This window comes from Battus philenor, unplaced genomic scaffold, assembly GCF_028537555.1.
Source record: "Battus philenor isolate CCGP_79_NKW_IND1 unplaced genomic scaffold, ilBatPhil1.0.hap1 SCAF_12, whole genome shotgun sequence".
Lineage (NCBI taxonomy): Eukaryota > Metazoa > Arthropoda > Insecta > Lepidoptera > Papilionidae > Battus > Battus philenor.
The window spans coordinates 8,245,179-8,269,396 of record NW_027181674.1 but is presented as its reverse complement, the minus strand read 5'-3'; the positions used below and the strand labels follow the sequence as shown (position 1 = coordinate 8,269,396).

Here is a 24,218-nt window from a genome sequence, read left to right as displayed (position 1 = left end):
TTGTTCACTAAACTTTTAGTATACTAACATTTTTACTGTGCGTGTAAAGTTGTTTCAGTGAATGTAAAAAGACTAGTAAAGCATCAAATATTCCCTTTTGATGCTTTAACCGCATAACTCCATATTCAGTACTGTAATATGTACCTATGATTTGATTATTATTAAATTAACACTTCTGCCACATATGTATGAAATCAAACTTTATGCCGAAGGCTTTTTTAAACCATATAACTATTTGGACAGAGCAGAGATAAATTAATGATAGGTAAAATAAGTAAATATCATAAAAATATCCAAATGGAATAAAAATGAGAGGAAAAATAAGTATCATAAAAAACGCCTAATATAAATGTACTAATAACTATGATGGTATTTTATATGACATAATATAATATTTAATTATCGACATATGTATATTTATATCTACGTATACTATTTATATAGATATAATAAATAATAAAATCCAATTTTCGCGACGATTCCGTCAGCTTGTGAAGCAAACAGCATTCGAACTTTTGCTTTTGTGTCCACGATTCTTGATCATCTTCATATCGAACGGAGACGGTTCCAGAGAAAAATAAATAGAGAATAATAAACGAGAAGAGATTAAATACTGCAAGAAAGACATTTAAGCAGATTATTTAGTAAAATCATTGTTTTTACGCCTATGTATTTCATGTAAAAAAAGTTAAATCACGGTAATCTAATACATTTTTGTTACTTCACGCAAACTCAATCGTGTTGCTGGCGGTGATACCAAATAGTAATATCAATTTAATCTGACAGTAAGCGCATTATATGGGCGATAGAAAGGAGCGCCGTAACTCGCACGTTTATGTCGTATTTCATGTCCCACAGCTTCATGTACTAAGCAAACCCTGTGAGACAGAATCTTCACAAAATAAATAATAGAAATCTTCCTAGAATATTTACTCTTTGTGTGATGATACCCAAGTTTGAAACAAAAACTAATAAATAATATTTAATATGTTAAAGAAATTTATCATTATTTGGATTACTATACCTTAATTTTAACGTAATAAGACAAAAAAGTTTTTGTAGTTTTCAAAATATTCGTCTTTCGACATAATAATAGCTATAAAAATAATTTAACTTTTTTTATTTCGCAATATTATCATCTATCAAAACTAAAATAAAGGATAATTAGAAATAGATGTAAAAACTTATAAATAATACAACAATGATATTGTGTGAAAAAGCGTTTTCAAAATATTAAATATTAAAATTTATTTTTAGCTACTATCTCTTCTAGAAGACTTTGTATTGCCAGAAGATATTAGTTTGGCGCATTCCAGTGGAAAAAAATTCCGACCTATACATACACCCCTTTAAGGCTTTTGCCTATTTTCAATTATTCTGTATGTTAGATCTGATAAAGATGAAAAGATGCAGAAATATATTACGATTTCATAATATATATGTAATAGTAATTTTTGCCTCTCGTAAAAGTGATATACCTATTTTTCAGCTATTTCATATTAGCTGCACCAATTATGGACTTGAACATGTCCCTTACTAAATTTTTTTATTAAACTTGTGGATATCTTTCTTATTAATTACCATATAATACGAGTAAGTAAAACCTACTGTTCAATAATAATAATATAAATTAGTATAAAATAAACAACTGATTTAAAATGACAACTTATTTGCAATCCTAATCTGTGTATACTATTTTAATTTGCTATTTTTGTAACGCTTTTTATCTATATTAAAAAACGAAATGAATAAGAAAATATTAACTATAGCTGCAAATAATACGACGAAATTATTATAAATAAATATTTCTTGTTATCACACAATTTTAAATACCTATAATTTGTTTGCACAAACCGAATACGTTAAACTTTTTATTATTTTCAAAGTAATCTTTAAACAAAACATTTTTTATGCAAAAAAAGACACTTTTTAAGTTAACGTTTTAAACACATTTTAAGTATCCATAACTTGTTTATAACAATTTACATTACATTAAAAAATTTATTACTTATTTTTTATTTTGTGCAAAATCTTTATAACTTGAAAGCTTCACTTGTTGAGGCAATAACGCGACACTTTTGGAACGTTCGCGCGCTCCACGGAGCGTGGGCGACTGCGCTTCCCGCCCATTCATTGAACATACTCGAATTTACTACGCTTTCTAGATCGAAACTCATCCCCTGTATGTAGTTTTTATATTGTTAGTAAACTTTACGCCCTACAATATACTTAACTTTTTTTATACGATAGGTACATTACTTACAAAAGAGTGCAGAAAGAAATCATCTTGAGTATATACATATGACATACGGTAAACTTGTTCCACAACTTTAATAAATTATGTAACATAAGAAATCTCTAAACATTTTGTCAAGAAACTGAGCAAAGTAAGCAATAATTAAATCCATATTAAATAAGTATTCATAAAATGAAAAGAATTTATTTTTACCATAAACAATTTAACTAATGTACAGTGAAAATTCAATTCATAAGTACAAATCATATCAAAATACAGATAAAAATTATAAACATCGGTAATTGATAATAAGAGTATAACTTTAATACCGACTGGATCAAAACAAGGGTTAAGGTATTCCCCAATTGTATTTTGTAGTTATACATATGTTTCAGCGAGCGTTTTTAAAATTATAAATAAAGAAAATTTAGGAACCTATGCTAGAACAAAAATTCGTATAAAAAGTGTATTTATTCTCATTAGTGAACAGCGTTATTTCAAAATCGTGTATAAAGACTTGATTGTACTTTGAATATTCTGTTGGATTGTCCTTAAAGCTCGTATTTTAGTGTTTTTCTTGACTGAAACGATTGAATAAATATCAGAATAATATGATAAGATAATTAAATGCAAATGTTACCCTTTTTTACTTATGTTTGTTAGAAAAGTTTTATAACGCCTTCCTCGCTTTTAGTAAACCACTATCATTGCGTTCCGTTCGTTGATATTTTATAGATCTCATTATTTGCCAAGCTTCAATCTCAAATTTAAGTAATTACAATTTCATTTACTTTAATTTTCGGGCATAATGCTAAGCTTAAAATTCGAAGACTTCTTCACCAATTTAGCTAATTTTTTTTTCTATGTCGTCTTTATGCACGGGAAAGGTTCTTATAGCGCGAAAAATTAATAAAAATTTAGCAAAATGGTGCGAAAAAAGAACACTTTTCTTTTTCCATACAAACCACGGAATAAATTAAAATACCAGTCTCAAGCTGACTGTTTGATGGCGATCAAAACATTAAAAGTCGTAGTAGGATTATCTTTCGTTAATCACTTTATTAATAAAGACTTGCAGGTTACGAAATATGAAACTTATTAGAATATTTTATTATAAAACCTTGTTTGTTATTTAGATATTAATTTAATAAAGAAAGTGATCATTATTAAATACATTTTATTGTTTTACTTTTTTAATTTTATTTAATCGAGGTCTGTTGAGGCTGTAAGTTTATAAGTATGTTTAAAAGTGTCTACAAGTATTAAAACGAGTCTAATAATAACTGTACATTAATCAGTAACATACAGAGTGATTAGAAATAGGTATAAAATCTTGAAAGAGGTGTGATGAATCTTGACAGCTCTTATGACATGGAGCAGCTAGAAAGCTTTTAGACCTATTTCCGATTACGAAATGCGCTACATTACATTTTTCCTATTTGAATGCGGCAAGCCAACTTCAGGCAGTATAACTCTACAGGGACAGATGGGTAGTACAATAATTAATTTTAATATATTGTAATCGGAATATTAAAAATGTTATTTCTCACTAGGTTATCAATACGTTTTTTTATTATTCCTGAAACTGTTGATTTTTGAATAGGATGCACCATACATTGATCTATAGCAAATTACCTATAAATAAACCTCTTTTAAAGTACCAGACCTATTTTCAAGCACGCTGTGTAATAAAAAAAATTCAAAAACATGCATGTTAAACATATTTTTTGAGCAAATTGACATGGCTAACAAAAATAATCAGTATTTGTAAACGATGATGACCTGATGATATTTAATAAAATAAGGGCGATGTGATAGGCCATGACCGGATAAACTCCGTCGAGTGCTTATAACAAATCGCTATATCAATTTAGTCAATAATTTCTCGATTTCACAGCAAAATCTTAGGAACACCATAAATCTCCTCTTATTTCACGTTTTGTTTATTATTCTACTCCTATAGGGTGTTATGAATGAATATGGTTATACTCTGTTTATATTCCGCGTATGTACGCATAGTAGATGCAGAGATTGCCACACCAGACAAGACCCTATAAGAGCGTTGTTTGAATACTGAAACGCAAGACGCGTTTGAAAATTAGTATTTTTTAACAGTTTTTATTTTTATTTGTGTTTTACTTTCCAAACTAAACTTTTCTGTACTTTTTTTCTGAACTGAATAAATAATTAATTTAAGTTATGCGTAAATCAATAAATTATCAAAACAAATATATATCCGGATAAAAACTCCTTAGTACAAAAATTAAAATATTTTTATAAATCATCATAAATCCGTAATTTTCTATAGTTTTTGGAACCCCTGAATAAATTTTAGACTCCGCGGCAAAAATTTAGAAGAATGTAGCATAACTGTTATTTTTAAGCTTTTAGCTCATGAAAAACAAAATCCTTTAAGAGAAAATGTATATAAGAAATCTGCTTATTAGTTAAAATTAGTTCATACAAAAAGTATTGTTTTCAAGGTATAAATAGGTGTAGTCCAGATGAATTAAATAAAGAAAACAAAAAAAATCGTGGTTCTCTTAAAACATATTTATTTTCATTATTTTTTTCCTAATTAATATCACACAACTACATTAGACCAAGCTTTCTTTATCATGTCTGCAGCTTTTTCACCGATCATCACAGCAGGGGCATTTAGGTGTCCACTTATTGTATGTGGAAGAATACTTAAATCTACTACTCTAAGACCGTCAATACCATACACTCTTAATTCAGGATCAACAACAGCGGTAGGATCATTAGGTGGTCCCATTTTGCAAGTTGCTACATGGTGATGCAAGGACACGATCATTGTTCTAATAGCGCATTCCCAATATGTCTCAGAGCCTGGGGCATGGTTTAAACAAGTGGGATATGGCGGTAAATATAACTGAGCATTGTACTTTTTAAATGGCTCTGATTCTCCCAACTTTATAACATATTTAATGGCCTCTTTCATAGTCGCTATATCTTTTGGATCCGTCAAGTAGTTTCCGTATAGTTTTGGATGAGAAAATGGATTATTATCACGTAGTTCTAGATATCCTTTAGACCTTGGATGCAAAAGGAAGGGTATAGCAGACCAAGTATCACATCCGTTTAATGGACTGAAAGCAGTTTTGTAAGTTTTGTCTGATATTTTCCAACTTTTTCTGAAAGCGCCGCCTGAGTCCGAAGCTATAGATCCCCCCAAGTTTAATAATCCTACGTCGGGTGCTTGGTCTTCAGATTCTGTTGTTTTTAAATATCCCATTGCTTCTACTAAGCTGGGAGTCGTCATAAGGCCATCGCCAAATTGTAACCATTGCATTAAATTCGGCAAAGTTGCCACTTTTGATTCTTGTAAACTAGCATTGTTTGAATTTAGTTTGAATACAACACCAGGAAAAGCTATGTGATCATACATATTTTTTCCAACTCTTAAATCACTTATCACTGGAATGCCTAATACATCCAGTTGCTCTTTAGGGCCGACACCTGACAACATAAGTAGCTGAGGGGAGGCTATTGGCCCAGCCGACAAAATAATTTCTCTACGGCACCTTACCGTATGTTTAATATGGTTTTTAAGATATTCTACAGCGTAAGCTCTTTTAGATTGTGGTTCAATCATAACTTTAGTTGCTCTTGCTTCTGTGAGTATGTGTAAATTCTTTCTTCTTTTATGAGGATGCAAAAATGCTTTCGCCGTACTTTGCCGATGTCCTTTGTTTTGAGTTACTTGGACGTAGCCAAAGCCAAGTTGATCGGGCGCGTTATAGTCGACGGTGGGATTTCCATTTAATCTTCCAGCGGCAAGAAAAGCTTCAACAAGACCAGTTCTGGAAAATAAAATGTTATCATTGTATTTTGATATTTTACATTTAAATTGAACCACAGGATAGCAATAAAAACATTAACTATTAATAATTAGCATGCAACACTTTGACTAGACATATGCTCTTAACCGAACCAAAAACTATCGAAATATCTTGATCTGGAAAAATATTACATATTTGATACAAGTTGTCTAGGAGTATCTAATACAGCATCGAATTCGGTTACTGTAATGTGATACGAAACAATATAGTCATAAAAACTTTCACCTATGAATTCTACATTATTATTTATAACTCAAACTAGAACTCAATAATTTGATGTAACAAACAGTCTAATTTTGGCTTATCGAAATTCTCGCCGGTACGCCGATAATTCTAGTGATTGGGTCTATTCACTCACCTAAACGAAACATTTTCGACCGATAATTCCCCATCACGTCCGCGATACGGAGCGTTTTTGAATTTTTTCACTTCGCATCTTTCTGATTTCTTGAAGTAAGGTAAAATTTCTTCAAAAGACCTGTAATTTAATAATATTAGATTTAATATAACCAAAACAACTGAATTTTGTTTTATTAAACAATGAATATATATAATAAATCTTTAAATACTGTACTGATTTACATAAATCGCTGTACATATATCACATTTTAAATTTTTAAAATCCCCTTACTTTTTATTCATATTGCGTAAGGTTTTAGACTGTTTCGGGGAACAGTATTTCTGATATTATAGTCGTTTTTCCTTTTTAAAAGTATAAAACGGAAAAAAAATTATTAATTTGTATCTTACTATTTTGTTTTTGAACAGACGAGCATATGTTTAACATTAAAAACATGTTTTCAGTACCATGTGTATAATTTTATAGGCAAATTTGTCTAAATAAGATAAAACGATTAATGATCACATTATATATTAAGTTTAAGATTTATCTTACTTTTCATTTCGTCCCTCATTTACATGATCTCGATGAACTTTCGCTAGTAAGATGTAATTTATTTTATGTACAATTAACTGTATATCTGTCTATTTATAGTTTATTACTTTACTCCTAAAAAACATTGAGTTGTATATACAGAAGATTTAGGTCTCATTGATGTATTAATCTTATTTCTTTTGGCAGGCTTATAAACACGGTGTGCATTTATCTAACTCTTTGTTACTAAAAGCAGTCCATTGATATTACTAATGGTGAGATGCTTTCAGTAAACTATTTAATAAGATTAGTATCAATACATCACAGTAAGACTTCGCGAAAACGCAAATCATTGCCAGGTCCGATCCATTAGCCCGTGATACTTAACTAAGGGTGTTGAGATCCACAAGCGTCTATAGAATTTCGAAGTGCCGAAAATTTGATCTTTGGTATTTTAATGCAAATTTTTGAATGGTAGATTTAAGGCTTTATTATATACTACTTAACTACATGTATATAATTTTTTTATTTTGTTTATTTATTTTATTTTAGTAATTTCAATTAAACACCAGTAACAATTTTCACTAATTAAATATTTTAATCATTATTAGCGTGTTCTAATGTTCTTATTCTGTATATTTCTGGTTGACAAGTTAGAAAGCCTTTGCATTATACGAAATATCATGATTCATGTGTAATTTCAAAATATTGGGACTCTTTTCTTATAATATTATGGATTTCCTTTCGTAATTAATAAAAAGATTAATGATCGTTTAACGATACAGATGATAGTAGATATGTAAAACATTTTAAAAACGAATTACATATTTGCTAAGCAAATACCTTAAATTTTGGCTTGATACGTTGAATAACATTTGATAAGCATTTGAAAAATCGTTTATGTACAACAGTGAAGTAAAAAGAGAAAAATCTAATTAAAGTTTTATACACTGCACGTCTTCGCTTAATAATCAGATAGGCCCGTTCCTTTAGGAGCCATTAAAAGGCCCCGCGGTACTTAGGAATGACGAGGCTGTGTATTATTATGCAAAGTACTTCATAAGATAAAACTGTTTTGAACGTACCATCCATAGTTGCCGTTGGCTGCGATTCTGTCCCAGTCTTTCGGTAGACCGCGGGAGTAAATCATGTCGTTAATAACACTGGTGCCGCCTACAGCTTTACCTCTTGGTGAATAGCATCGCTGCTCTTCGCTTCCTGCAAAGACAATGTATTAATTACAAAGACCGTTGCAATATTATTTTTCGAATTTATACGGAAAGTTATAAACAAGTATCTATTTTTCGTCTTTTTCTTAAATGGGTAACAATAACATCAAAAAAACATATAACAGTTTATCGTATATATGCTATAGATTATTTTATTTAATTTTATTGATTTTATGATATAGAATTATTGAAAGCTTATATTTTTTTTATAATCAAACGTTTTCATCGTTGTTTGGTAGGACCTGGTTGTTTGCACGTGTAGCAAATCCGCTAAACAACATCATTTTATTGTTTCATAACTAATTTCTTTATCTATTAATGAAAAACTATTATGTACTTTTCTTAAGTATTTTACCTTATAAATAATTACGTTCAGACAACATACATATGAGCGTAGTAGTTAAGTAGTATACAAACCATTAAAACAGGAATGTAGGCATGAAAAGAATTTACAACAATAAAAATCTCCATCATTACCAAGGTTAAATTAAAGCGAGATTTCGAAGCTTCAAAATGTTGTTTACAAAACAAGGACTTCGTTATGCGACCGGTTTGTTTAAATTTCTTTCTTGTGTACTTTAACTTTCTATTTTTAAGATAAAAACTTATATCTTATAATTATAGCATATCAGTTTAAATTTTATGCTAAATGTTTTACGATAAAGAAGAAATTTTAAGCTAAATTTTTAACATATTCTTTGTTCATGGAAACCTTCAACAAATAACAAGCGTTCAAAAGTCTTTGTTTAGTTCACGGTGTTATTATGTTTTGTTCAGAGATTTCTTCTTGAACGGGACAAGTACAGTAATAGACTAACTTTTAACTAGCTGAAATCGTAAAAAACATTGTCTAATATAACGTTATTTTTTTAACATCGCACCATGTTTCTCTTAATTTTTTAAAAAAATATTTAATTCACCGCTTTTAAAGAAGAGAACAATATGAAGTAATTACTTCAATAAAATAAGTTATAATCATACAATAAAAGATATTTGAAAATACAATGTTATTTAATCTTAGATTTCTAATAGAATCTGATGAAATAACAGGATTTTAAATAATTTTAGATGGTGCAATATTCAACGGCAAGTCTACTTCTAAGTGAATAAAATTTTCTTATGACCCTAATTTATGAATATGACACACTTTTTAGAAAAATTTTACTAATTTTTATTTGTAATAAATTTTTAATTGATAATTATCCACAAAGGGGATCATACCCCTTTGTCTATTCTATATATTGCTTAATATTAAATTAAACGATTATTTTTGTGATAAAACCTTGCTTATTTTTATTTAAAAAAAACCTTTTTTGCACAAACTAAAACGACTTACCTAAGCACACGCCGGGCTGATGTTCCATGGTGTATGGCCAAACATAGTCTGTTACTCTTAAACTAGGCGCCAAAGCAGGTATATCTGACAAAAGCATTTCTGGTTTTCCAGCTTCTAGTAGCAACACTGTTGCTTTAGGTTTCCCTTCCGTTAACCGAGCTGCCAATACCGAACCCGAAGTTCCGGCACCAATAATAACATAATCGTATTCCTCAAAAGTATGGTCTGAAAATTAAATAAAAAAGCGATTATGCACTAAACTACAATTCACATCGAAGTATACCTAAACTCACGATTGCATCTTTAGATAATATTTGCTATGCTACTAAGATTAAGCCCAAAATTTTCATTTCATCATATTAGGCTTTTATATGTTACGAGTGTGGTATGCTGTTACCGCAACCGTAAGATATGTTTAGCCTTAGAATAGATATAGATATAGATAGATAGCACTCGAATAAGAGTAACCGGAATTTCTCCAGGATAAGCGCTCTCCGAAGAAATTATCTTTTGAAATCTCACATAAACATGTTTTCTATATTATCATTCAATAATATCTTTCGACAGGGTTCCACGGCACTTAAAAACTTATGTTATCTATAACACTAAACTACTGAAATTCAAAAATTATTGTAACGAATAGGTAAGGCCTGACGTAAAGTTGAGCTGATCGTTAGGAAGGTAAGAAACCTAGTAACTAACAGAGAGTGTCCTTTTTATTTGTTACACTTTAAAAATTCTACAGCAAATTAAAAATTATAAAATGAATTAATGATGGATTGGACAGAATGGAAAATGGAATGATGGAATAAGGAACAGAAACGAGTACGAAGCTTCTAAACAGAGTAAGTCTGATAAATACAATGAATCTATGCAGTGCAGGTCCGGTCAACATTTAACAACTTCACAATTAAGCAAAACAATCAACGCATAATCTTCGCGTTTTGACCGTGATACTACCCTTATACACTTCGGCCATTGTTTCGTAATTAACGTTTGAAGGTAAATGAGATCAGATAGCTTTATTTTGTTTTATAGTTTGTGAGAAAAACTACGTACTCTACTCTAACTAGATATGATTACCAGTTTGTCAGAGAATCACCGAAATACTGACCGATAATAAGTTTTTGTAATTAATTTTCAATGATTATTACCATTAAATCTATATTAACTATAACTACCTATATATTCTAAGTTTAAAATTTCTCTACATAATGTCATTTAGATGAAATACTATACAAGTGATTCATGCAAGACTTAGTTTTCAAGTAGTCCTGCTAAAACTTTATTGCTTTAATAATCACACTGCTTGATACGTCTGTCATCAACTAAGTTGCATAATGTACAACGGCCTCCGTTTATAGTGCCAAATTGTAATTAGTAATGCTAAAGCATTACGGTTTCTAGTTTGAAGGCATCGTAACTAACGTAATTAATGAAACAATGAGATGCACCATCTCATGTTTGATACTAATGAGATGGCGGTGGTGATGATGGGATGGTTTTGTGTATAAAAATTCAGAGTACTCTGTTAGAAGCGAATCTTATCTCTTACTACCGTGCCATAAAAATGTATTAAAATATTAATCAATTCAGTATTATATTTGGGTTTAAATAGTTTCTGTAATTTTTTAAGTAGGTAAGGTACATTAAGGTTTTTTTTTAATAAAACTTTGAAACAACTTACCACTTGGCAATGGATAAGAATCTCTTAAAAAGTCAAACGGATCGTTTGAAACAGTTGGCGAATAATTTATTGACATTGTTTGCATCATCATATCAACTATTGGACTTTGCGGATACGACCATAGTAAAAATCTTTTCGTTCTTGTCTTCGTATCATCTTTGTTTTCAGATGAATCTGACTCAGCACTTGCATTATCGTTAGATACAGTTGTGCTGTCAAGAGGAATAGGCCATAGTATACGACCTTTTCTATTTGTTTCTGTATCAGTACTAGATATGTCATTTATTTGTTGATATGGATCATCTTCACTTGTAACAAATTCATCATTATCAATAACTGCACATCGAACGTAACACACAAAAATAAACAGAAACGTGAGCCAACATATTTTCTTCATTATTTCTAGAATAAAAGATACCAAAATATTATAATTTATTATACCAATAGCAGAGATAATATATCTAAACCGCATTCATTCTTCATTATAGACTCAGCATATATGAGCGCGTGTAACGATACTTGAAAATATAAATTCACATGTGTGTGCATGCGGTTCGCGAAAATTAAATATATAAAGTTTTTATTTATTTTTCCTCGAGACTAAAATCAGTAACTAAATATTAAACTGCCTGTTTTGTTAATTGAAATATGGATGAAAAAAGTTTAACGGTGAAATGTTATTTTTCATTGTTAAAATATTAAAGGTAAAATCCGATTATTATTATTGAAAATAGTATCATTAATTAATGTTTAATATAAGCATTGTGTAGTTTTTATTTCTATTTTAGCTTAAATTAAAAATAAAACGTTATGTATATATATAATGTACAAAAAAGTTTTTCCAGGATACCTGAAAAAGATTTTTGTACTCATTTATGTTGATATAATTTACATGTTAAAAAGACAAACATGATTTCAAATCAATATTTTTGTTACATAAATAAATATAAAATTTACAAAAGTCTCTTACCAAAAAATTCTCACTAAAAAATTCGTTTAATTTCCTTATGTTTAAAAATTGGAGCAGACGTCGCGTTGTGGTGGCCAGCGAACATCGAATGGTCGTTGTGAGCTTGACCATACTTCTATACGTGCCTTGACCGTGCACTTGCATTTACCGCTATCTCACCGTAATGCTTCGCAACGGGGTCTCCGATAAGCTATAATACTTTATTATATTGAGTAGCTTACAAGGTCGGGGTGATTATTGTTAGAGTTCATAAAACTCGAAGCTCTAATCTCAACAAGGAAAGAAAAAAGTTCATTAGAGATACGCCACTTAACTAATGTACTTCTTAATCTCTTAATTGAAAACTTTTCATTTTCGGAAGAATAAACGTTTTACAACACTGATTATCATTAATTATGTAATTGCAATAGTTACAAATAAGTGTTATTATTTAAAAAAAAATCTTAGGGAATAGTTCCGATAACGATATTTTGCCAGTTTTCTTAATACTCATATGATAATCGCATGTTTTAGGAAAGTTTCTTTAGAGCCAGAAATAAAATGTTCCTTGGGATGTTTGGGGCGAGTAGTAGCCAAGAATCAAGAAGGTTAATCTATATTTCATACAACAAGAAAGTTCTTCATCACAATATCTTTGACATTCTCTATTGTCCGTGTGCAGGATAAATATCTTTTAGTGTAATGGCCTGTTGATGCATTGCACGCCTCAATAATATTTAGCTGCATTTATTTTATAAATAATCTTAGACCTCCTCTTTTTGCTGAAACTGTTCACACGTGCGTATCCGAATGTAGACGAAGTGTAAATGAATAAGTAAGACAGACGAATAGAGTTACTTCAAATCATCAGATCAGCGCTGTAAATTCCAGAGCTTAGTTTATTTTGCTCAAACCTTTTGCTGCGTATACAACACAATTACTCTACGATATTGGCTTACGTGTCCAGCAATAAAAATAAACAGTGCATGTGTTATATTAATAAAAATTATAAGAAAAATCACTCAAATAACGTTAGACATATTCTATTAAACTTATCTAATAGTGACCAGCTCTGTGTAAGGCTAAACATCTAACTTGTTATATATTGTACAGTAATAAATACTAAAAATTTATATACTAAATATCATTAAAACTACACAGTTTTAAAAGAATTTTTCTAGTGTTGAAATAAAGCGATGAATTCTTATTTAGCCGACATCCTCACGGCTAACTGTAATTGCTTTGAGCTAATTTTGTTTATTAACTTAAAAGGAGATCGTACGCGGCATACATTACGCACGTAATTACCGATCTCAGTGCATATTTAATGATTGTTGTTTCATTCATGTGCACGTGTGTGTTGTTTTTATCTGTCGCATTAGACTAGTTAACGTTATTAAATACAAATCATTCGTCGAGTATTAACAATATTGATTAAAGGAGACTGATGAGCGCACATTGACAGTACAGACAAAAGTTCATAGCCCTGTCGGCGAAGGTGTTCTTTAGCCAAACCTACCTATACTAATTACAACGAGATCGCACCGATCGGTGAATCATTCGGCTTGGTGAAATTGTAGTAAGTAGCGGCACGAGCCGAGGCTTCACTGGGAACCCACGAGCTTCACTGCCTTAAGAAAGATTTTAGGCTGGGCCCCTTCGCACCCGCTGAATCTGCAAATGCTACTTGGACAGCAGTGCATATCAAGTTAAAAAAATAGGTGAATCTAATTTTGTGGATTCAACTTCCCATAAATCTTTTTTTTAAATCATACTCGTGAAATTTTTATTTCTTTGCTGTATGTTTAGAACATATAACCTAAAAGTAAATTAGTAGAGACATATTTTACAAGAAATTAACATTCAATGTTTTCTTTACGTTCTGTTGCACTGTGTTATTGTAGTACGTACGTATAGAATTACATTTAATATTGTAATATTGAGTTTTCCGCTACACTTTGTGTTGCACATAAAAGTATTAGTCTTACATAGCGCTAAGGGATTTAGTCGTTAGTTTAGTAGCTATACTCTACTTATTTGTCTTTGTTTCTGGCAAGTCCAGTAGACAGAGTCTCGTGTGCTTTGCTAAGGAGTTTGGTATTACAGTTAAAACACAAATATTTCAAATGTTCTGTGTAATATATATAGAAACATACGTAAATTATACAATGTTACTTTCATGTTGCATACCAAAGTCGGTTATGGAATTTTTAAACACTTAAAATTTATTTTTTACAATAATATTTGATTATTTTAAAGGATCATACGTGAGTCATGCGTGATTTCCAGGAAACACGTCGGAATGTCTCAATTACGTATGCTTTGCGTTTTATTCCATGATTTTTAATAAAAAAAAGTTTACAAAATTCATCAGGAAAAAAACACGAAAAAGAAGCTAAATATCAATTCAGGAATTATAATTAATAAAGTGTGTTTTATTATTAAAAGAGATTTCTGTTAAATGATTGTTAATAATTGAACATAAAGAAAGATGTTTCATAAATTTGCACAAATTTATTTGAAATGTTCTATCTAGGAGTCTTGCGATTTTTAAACATAATGAATACTATTTGAATACGACTATATACTATTTGAATGAATGAATTTTATATTAGTAAATAAAAATCCATTCGCAGGGTTCGTTTTGTAAAAATATTTAAAAATGAATTACGTTCCAAGATTTGGAAAACACGTTTTACGGTATTTGATTAAGCCTCAGTAGTTAAGTGTATACAGTCAGTCGGTAGAGTCGGTGTGGATATGCCCCCGCCTGTATATCCCCGCGAGAGAAACATAATCGCGGTCGCGGGAAGTCACTGGATATAGGCAGCGTGAGATCGTCAGCATCGCGATATTTGGGAGAGGCATAAGCCATGCACTGGGCCTCTATCGACGGACATGGATGAATGAATGAGTGCCTCTGAATCCTAGAGCCCTTACATGATTAGATACTCCATACGGTGACAGCGCGCAGGGGTTGTGAGGGACCCCAACTTGTTATGACATTCGACACACTTTTATCATTTGATCCCGAACGAAAAAACCACGTTTTGATCAGAAGCTATTATTGGATGACAGGTTATTCACTCGGTTAGATTTGGTTAGACTCTTTTTGCGGATATGACTCTTTCGATCATTACACATAATCAAGGCGATATAAAATATAGTGTGAAAATATTTTATTAATTATGTGCTTAATGTTCCATCGATACATTGGTTTACATGAAAATTAAAAATTATGACATTTATTATTATTATTCTCTGTTATACTATACTTAGATGTTATATATGTAATATCATTTGTATAGCAATTTTTAAAATCAAAGTTGTAAAAAAAGCAGTACGCTCTAGAGTTAATCTAGAGTGTACTGCTTTCTTTAAGTAAAAACTTTTAATTGACCTTCTGCTTCCATTATTTATGTTTAAATATATTGTACTAGAAATAAGTTTTCCATAATCGATATTATAAAAAAGTATATATTATAGTACTCGTACTCGTTGTTTTTTCTAATTTTACCGAAGTCATCCGTAGTCAAAATTTTTTAATATGACGATAGCAATTTAGATTACTGTCACCTAATACAATGGAATAATACAATTTGTCGATGGATGAGGTTTTGTAAATACGAAGCGTTTTGTCCGCAATGTACCGTAAGGTTTGCGGCAAACATTACTGCGTTACTACTTACGGTACTCCAATACATCCTACTTACGTAGCTCATGCGAAGAGACAACATACAAAACTTAAACAACAACATCACGACAAACATAATTCCGCAATTTGTTTAAATAATAACAAAACAATTTATACAGGAGCTGTATAAATTTAGTCTTTTAATTATACTTTTAAATACACGATACAAAAATTATAGTAAGGAAATAAAAGTATAAAAAAATGTTAAATTTAATACATTACATAATAATATTAGTATTATATATTTTGTTCCCATGCTTATGATTCAAGTATAAATATTAATTCAATGTAATATTTCATGCGAATACTGCAGCATTTAAATAGTCTTTGTTTCATTTAGCCTTAATTCGTACGAGTTAATTCGATTATATCTCGTTAGAACCTGTCACAATGTTAATTAAATAACATAAACATAAAAATTAACATAACCTTATTGAATAATCTCCAAATATTATTTTAATTTTTAACATTAGGTTATAAAGACAAACGTCTGGAACATATTCCCGCTTCATTAAAAATAATATAAAATAATTAAATACTTTAATAAATACCGAGTCAATTTTACCTCGAGAGAGATCATTAATTTAACCAAAGACACTAAACGCGTCTGCTTAGAAAAGGACATGAAAGGAAATCTTCATTAATCAAGTCAATGGCCGAATGATCTAGGCGAAAGTGATAAACATTCGGCCTCGAGGTCAGTGGGATATGAGCTTATAACGGGATAATTTAGCAAAATAACTGGTATCTATAATATAATTTCTCCTCTGTGGGTTAATAACATTTCATTTCCCCATCGATTAAAATAAATGAAAGTGGTATTTATGTTTATCTAATTGCCGTAAAGTGTGTTAAGAAATAAATAATCCCTTTACAACTTTTAGATTAACTTGTGATGACTTAAAATTGAAAATAATGTGTATAAAATATAAGATATTATTACTTCAATAGAAAAAATATAAGCGCATAGTCCACAGATGTTAAATAAGCTGCAGCCTACACACGCTTACTCCACTTGAATGGTATGGTAAACCTAACCTAATCAGGACAGCAATGGAAAATTACTGTTGGAGGGATTTTATAATTAATTATATTTTTAGTTCAAGCTAATTTTTTTAACAGCTATTTGAAAACGATAATTTTATTTATCCATTTAATTGTTATTGTTATTTTGGACTAAATATTATTTCAAACCAATAGTATGCCCGCAAAGAAAATTGGCGTAAATTGAATATTTTTAATTTAAATACAATGAACATTAAATAAACTTCTTTTAACAAATGATTAAAAAGATATAACACATATTTTATTTCGTTGATGTAAAGTAAAATAAATTAAAAATTCCTAATTTTGGTATGTTTCTTTCTACCAACTTACAATTTTAAATATTAATTTGAAAAAATTTTTTAAGTTTTTACTTAACCATCTTTTATCCATAAAAAGGAAATAATGAAAGTTTATAATTTTACCTATTCTATTGATTTTTATGTTTGTGTTACCACGCCATCTAGTAGACTTATTGGTAAGCTAATTCACGAAAGAAAAAGTTAGTACATAGTAGTGAACATCCTAGTGGTTGCTAAATCAACCAGATGGTGTTGATCTAAGCTCAGTAGTATAGAATAAAACTAATCTTTATGACCGAAGCTTGCAATTATTTGTTAAGAGTTCTTATAATAGAATTCAGTATAATTATATAACTTTTTATAAATGTGTCCAAGATGGCGAAGTCGGCAATACATTTATACTCGACGCTCTTTAATACATTGGTAAACAACGTCTGTCCATTGTCGATGAACTTAGTTATTTATTATCTTCAATGTAAAAAGTTTTATTAAGCAATAAGCACAAATAAACGTTAAGAACAGAAAAATAGCTTATTACTTAATAACATACTAAAAAATTGTATGGATAATATATCTTTAAAGTATTATTTTCGAACATTATTAGTATTATTTTCGTTATTTCGAGTAACGTTTAAGAAAGGAATGTAATTTATTGTAGTTTACTTTGCTGCTAATACAGGCGGATATGTAATAGTTTTAAAAAGCTTTAAAGGAGTGAATGTGTACTTAGATCATTAACTGTCAATTAATATATTGTACACTATCTTAAACCAATGGTTTCAGAAATATTAAACATCTTAATGATAATTTGATAATCAAAAGCGTTCTCAAAATTCAAATATATTGTAATTATATTATTGTTTACTATTTGTCCATGCAGACTTTGTAAAGCCAAAAGTATCGCATTCAAATAAAAAAATTATGTGACATGTTTCAGATTGATCACTTTGAACTTGTTTGGAAATAGGTGTAAAATAATGTATCGGCTGCTTGATAATATATCCAAGCCAAACTTTTTCTTTAGTAACTGTCCTTAATAATAGTCCGTCAAACAAAATTTAAAGGCGCATCTAAAATTAACACATGATTTACTGTGATAAAAATTCTGTGTTGTTTTAAAATATAAATGAAAGAATCTTTGCCAAAAGGATGTTTTAAATAAGAGCATTTGCAAGGATAATCTAATGAGTTGTTTAAATTAAAATATAAACGGAAACAAGTAACTCATTATATTATTTACTTCACTACTTTATTATGCCCGATCATTGATGGGGTCGGGTCTCTAAGTTTATTAGTAAATGAAATTTGAAGATTTCATTAATTTTCTTTAGTTTAATTATAAATGACAATCGAAATGATAATTGCCACAGTACATTTTCTTTTCGGGAAGAAATCTTGCATGGGTTATCCCTCCGCTGCGGGGACAAAGAAAGGGTTATGCGGGACTCCTACCGGTTAAAATCCAAGGTTTTCTTCGACGCCCTTTGTTAAAAGTACTAGAACCGCTTCGCATATTACAGTTTCAATGGAGGTGACTTGGTGCCTTAATGAAACTGTTATCATGCTATGTTATGGGGGTTCGAGAAGGGCGCGATATAACCGTCTCCGACGTCCAGGTCGCCGATTGCGGATGACGAGCTCAGATATTATTTCTCTCTCCCTCTCTCTCTCTCCGCAGCCTCCTTCTGCAACATAATTTTTGGCATAAGGAGGGTGTATACCCTCCTTCTGTTCTGCTCTTCTCTTCTGCTCTCCACGTGTACGCGATAAACCTTTCAGAGAGATAGTCTTTAGTAATTTTGCTAAAGTAAGCAGGCTCTCGGTAGGGTTTTTTTTCCCTATCATAACCCCCCGGGAAAGAAAATGAAAGCATTGGCAATATCACCAGATTTAGCTTCCTGAAGAAATTGTCTGCAATGGGGGGTGTACTGGCGTCTTGCCTTTATGCATTCGCGTTGTAAAGTAGCGATTTTTTGATACCAGCAGTTTACCTGCCGTCTAGGAAGTTTGGGTTTGGCCTTGTGATTTCCACAATATCTACTTTGTTGTTATAAAAACAGAAATCTCTATATAACGTATGTGATCCAATTTTCTGGGATTGAATTTTACTACCCGATTTCTAGACGACAAAGAAAATTGAAGATACATTGTCTAAATTTTACTTGCTCTTGCGACTTGAACCGAATAAAGCCCCTACGATATTCCTTTATCATATCTATATGGCATGTCTACGGGAATGTTATTGTTCACGTTCGTGCCCACCTTACTTGTTGGCCCCCTTCATTTAAGGCAGTATAGAGGGGATAGTTTCGAACTCGCTCTAGGGCGGCCACTTATACATACAAGGTTAAAGTGCAATCTCCTCCAATAAACAGAAATACAACAACAAACACAATATGGTCCGTACTTGATAGAAGATTTATTTTAATAAACTTTAAATATTTTATAATGTATTAAAATACTGATCTTCTAAAGTGTATAGTGTAAAATTTATTAATGTAATATCACATTGTGCGTCGGCTATTAAAATAAAAAAAAATCTGTCTTGAGTTTTCATTTATTTTTATAACTTTATTAAGATAAGTGTGAATTTTATTCATTAAAAATTAAACTTTTCAAATGTCAATTGAACAACGTTAAACATTCGGCGTATGGCCTCACTATTTCGTGCCACTCGCTGAAGTAATAATGAAACGTTGAGATGCCGTTAACCTCGCAAAAAATATTTTGTTTTAGGTCTGTGATAGCTGGATAGCTAGATTTGTTTTCTTTTGAGGTACCTGATAAAAAACGATGTCACCGGAACAGCTTATTAATTAGCCATGTAAAAAATCCCGGAGCAGTACCATAGTCGCTAAGGCGGAGTGAAAAGTGGCGCCATCTTTTTGAAATCATAAGTGGTAATTAAACGCAGCATGCTCTTCGATTCCGATTAATCCACAATCGCTGGGAAACACCGTTACATTAGGACTGTAAAGTGGCTGTTAATAATTCGACTGTGCGTTTTTCCCTTTACGTGACCAATAACCACAATTCTGTTCATTGACACAGTCACTTAAATAAAAATGGGCTCCATCGGTTCGAAAGATGTGTTTACTGTTAGAAAATGTAGCATTGTTTCGCAGAGTTAAATTAAAATTATATAGCTTAAGCGCAAATAAAATCTTCAAAGCGTAAAATCCTTCAAAATCTCGTGCACAATGATTTTTGAAGCGCTTGGACAAACGCCCGTTTGCAAACGAACTGTCGCGGACTACCACGAAAGCTATTCGCGACTTGTTCAATATATTTATTTGTTCTTGATTTCGGGCTGAGCTTTAGGTCATTTGTTGTTGAATTTGTTACCTGAAATCTCAGTACTTTTCACCGAATTATATTTTCGCAGAGAAATTGGAAAGTTGAAACCTAATTCTCACATAAGATACCCAGTATTATACTATGTTTATTTAGACTTAATGTAATTTATCAAATATACTACAATATATGTATTCACATTGCCCACATGGGTCAAGGTTTTAGTTCGTGCCAATATATTCAGAAATACAAACATTGATTTTGAGCATGGAATGCGGGAATATTTAACGATGGATTAGCGAGGGAACGAAATGATGAGGTCGGGAATTGTATAAGTACATTACTTCGATTCTTTCGTCGGTTTTATGTGTCTGGCTTATGAAGCGGTCGGCAAACTTGTATTAAAAAAAAACGCTTGAAATATAGATTTACAAATTATACCTAATATTGCAGATTTCATATTTTTCAAATAAAAAATAATGCTTTCATGCACTGAGCATTATTTTCCATTGCGATTACTCTAAACGGGGTCAGTCTGTGAATAGAACCACCTGGGGTTACGTCAAAAGAAGATGTGTAGTACAGCGATTTTTTCTAAATGCCACGGATGAGTTTTTATAATGAAATATCTTTTACTTCTTCATAATACTCTAATGTAAATGTAAAATTAAATTAGCTATTTAATAAATTTCCGCTTACATAAAAATTATAAATGTTAAATACAAATCAAATGTATACTTAAAACTTATTAAAATCTATCATTTTAAAATTGAATCTCAGTAATAAAAATTAGAAAGTATTTAGCAAATATGTGTTACACAAGTAAAAAAAGGCTTTTATAGAAGATCTCTACATGTTTCTATTCTCTATGAAATTGAGCTCTTGTGGCATTCGTCCATAAGAGGTCATTGTTAATAATTCTGTGTAAACAGATGTAATTTTTGTTTTTGTTTTTAGGTTATTTAAATAATGCATCTGAGGTGTTTTCATAAATTACAATAATTTCCTTTATGAAATATGTGATTTTTTAGAGTTTTAATTAAATTAAAAATTATGTTAGCAAATATAATTTTAATTAATTTAAGATTTAATGTACGTTTAAAAAATCAAAATCTATTTAAAGTTAAAAAAGAGATATGTAAAGATTTTTAGTGCAGTTCTGAAAAGATTATTTTTTTATTTTAATGTAAAATATTTATATCGGGTAGGATCAAAATCCCAGCAAATGATTAAATTATTATATAGTGTTTAAAAGTTAAAGAGATTCGATCATCGCTTAACAGAAAATTCGATTTAAAATTAGTGTTAATATATCTTTTCTAACGTATTTAAATAAATTAAACAAAGAAACATTTTGAGATTCAAATTGGTAATAGTTTTTATAAAATAGAGCTAATATTTAAACGTAAATAAGTTATTGTTGATTTTAGATTATAGCCAAATACGAATGGACCACCACGTAACCGTTAGTACATATAAATTGTTTGTAAAACCATTTCAAGTTTTGTGTATAATTTTAAAGAATTTTTTAATACTAATATTTACAGTTGTCCTTTGTTCTAATAACAATTGTTTAAAATCTTCAAAATGATAAAAATAATTACATAGACAATGTCTATGTAATGCTTGCTGGTAAATAAAAAGAAATAGTAAAAAAAACGAAAATGGACCTACGGCCATCATGGTACGTTTTGATGAGTTTCTCTTCGTTTATTTTTGATATTGTCCTGTATATTGTCGATATTGTAATTCACCTCAATCGTGTAATTCTATATTCCGAAGCGCTGTGCAACATCGTATTGAAATTCTAATAGAACACAAAATAAAATAATATTGTAACCAAATATATGACATGCGTTTTCCGCTTTTGCGTTTTAAAACTACTTATTTTAACAATTAATCATTAATTATTAGTCCACAAGCAGTTATTACATTGTAAGTTAAAGTATACGTTAATATAATAATCTACTGATAAACTAAATGTACAAACTAACAAGAACCGAGTCCTTATGTAATGGAGTGAGGAGGTATATATTCGAAATGGTATTGGAAAAGGCGAATTAGCTCTGAGCACCGTCCTCCGGATTAATGGGCCAAAAGACTGTATTACACGACGTTTACTTTTACTAGAAATAATTTTCCACTAAAGATTTAATCTTTTCAAAAAAAAAAACGCTTGAAAATGTGTTCGTATAAAGTTAAAATAAAAGATATAAAATTCCCAAATATAAATAGATAGTATAATAACAATAATGGTATTGGCAGTGTATCTTTACTAGCTTTAAAAGCGAATGAAGCTTTTGGGGGAATCTTGCTTCGCTACCAAAAACCAGATTGAGGCTAAGCACCATCTGCGTTCTGCCTTCTCAAATTGGCGTGATCTTGAAATGCCAATTAAAAGACAACAGTAACCATCCGCCAAATATCCGACACGAGGTCTTTGATAGGGTGTCTTTGATCAATACTGGCTATAAGCTAAAGAAAACAAATCGTCGCCAGTCACTACAAGGCATACGCTTCTCTCAACGATCGCTACAATAACTGGTCTTACGCTACGCAAATTCAGCAACTTTCCATCATACATACATCGGTCCAACTAATAAGGTACTTATCCACGCCTCGTCTATCGGTCCGTGGTCGCTACCCTTTATAAAACCTTGACTGACATCCTTGGAAACTTTGACTGCGTCATTAGTAAGTGGCCATCGAACCATTGTTTATTTTGAGTTGAAATGAATTTCCATACACGAGTGGTATTGTCGTGATAATAGTAATATTTATTTTTTTATTGTTTCGTTACATTTCAGTTCCTGTGTAGAAACAATTATAGTATGTGTTCTAAAGTTTACCTGTAGTAGTTTTTTGTAATTAGTCTTTTTATTTGTAATTTTTTAATTTAACTTGTAGGTACGTTATGTCAAACAAAAATTTAAAATAATAAAAAAAAACAACTACTAAAATGAAAACACGTTGACAACTTCAAATCTTGTTGCCACGAATAATATATCTGTAAATTAAAAACAAAAAGCAACATTATTGAGCACATGATTTAAACCACTGATATTATTCTTCTTGATTCGAGCGTTGGCACTGTCTTATTAAATTTTCCAGTTATTTAATATGAGAAAATTATTTTAATTTTGTCACGTTTGAACCCTATTTTATAAGACCTCAATTACCAGGCAGTGGAAACCGAGGTGGTTGTAGTAGTTTTTTATTCGATTTCGACCCCTCTATAATAATTAAAGTAAGGACTTTGATTAATTTCATAATTTAATAATTTTCGATTTTTAATTTTTTTTCTGAAATTTCTCCTCTTTTATATATATGTATATATATATATATATATATATATATATATATATATATAAAATATATTAGTATTTTATATATATGTATATATATATCAAGCATATTTTATATATATATATATATATATATATATATATATATGTTTATTAATTGTAAGCACTATGCAGTGCCACGCTTCAAATTAATAAATTCTTTTTCAATTTTAATAAATTATTATCAATTCTTTATTGTCTTTAATTACCTATACTTCTGGCGGCCGGCCCGTCATCTGTTCATGATTTGCCCGACCTGTACTATTGCCCTCGAGGACACAAACCCAGCGCGACCCAGTTGGCCGGCAGAACTCGCGGCTAGCGCGCATGTCTGGTCAGTGTTGCTGAAGTGTACTGAGTGAGGAG

General features: G+C 30.5%; 2 protein-coding genes across 2 annotated transcripts in view; both read right to left on the bottom strand.

Moving 5' to 3' along the window:
• Window positions 1-14,816, bottom strand: part of ATPsyndelta (ATP synthase, delta subunit) — a 212,332-nt gene extending 197,516 nt beyond the window's left edge. The window contains exon 1 of the mRNA XM_068776336.1: window positions 14,813-14,816. The gene's annotated coding sequence lies outside the window, so the exon portion shown is untranslated. The remainder of the gene's footprint in view (window positions 1-14,812) is intronic.
• Window positions 4,782-11,622, bottom strand: LOC137932935 (glucose dehydrogenase [FAD, quinone]-like). The gene is made up of 5 exons (XM_068776625.1): window positions 11,226-11,622; window positions 9,539-9,763; window positions 8,059-8,191; window positions 6,458-6,577; window positions 4,782-6,060 (listed from the first exon to the last, which is right to left on the bottom strand). The coding sequence occupies exons 1-5, from the start codon at window positions 11,620-11,622 to the stop codon at window positions 4,821-4,823; spliced, it is 2,115 nt and encodes a 704-aa protein (XP_068632726.1). The 3' UTR covers window positions 4,782-4,820.
• Window positions 14,817-24,218: the final 9,402 nt, after the last annotated feature.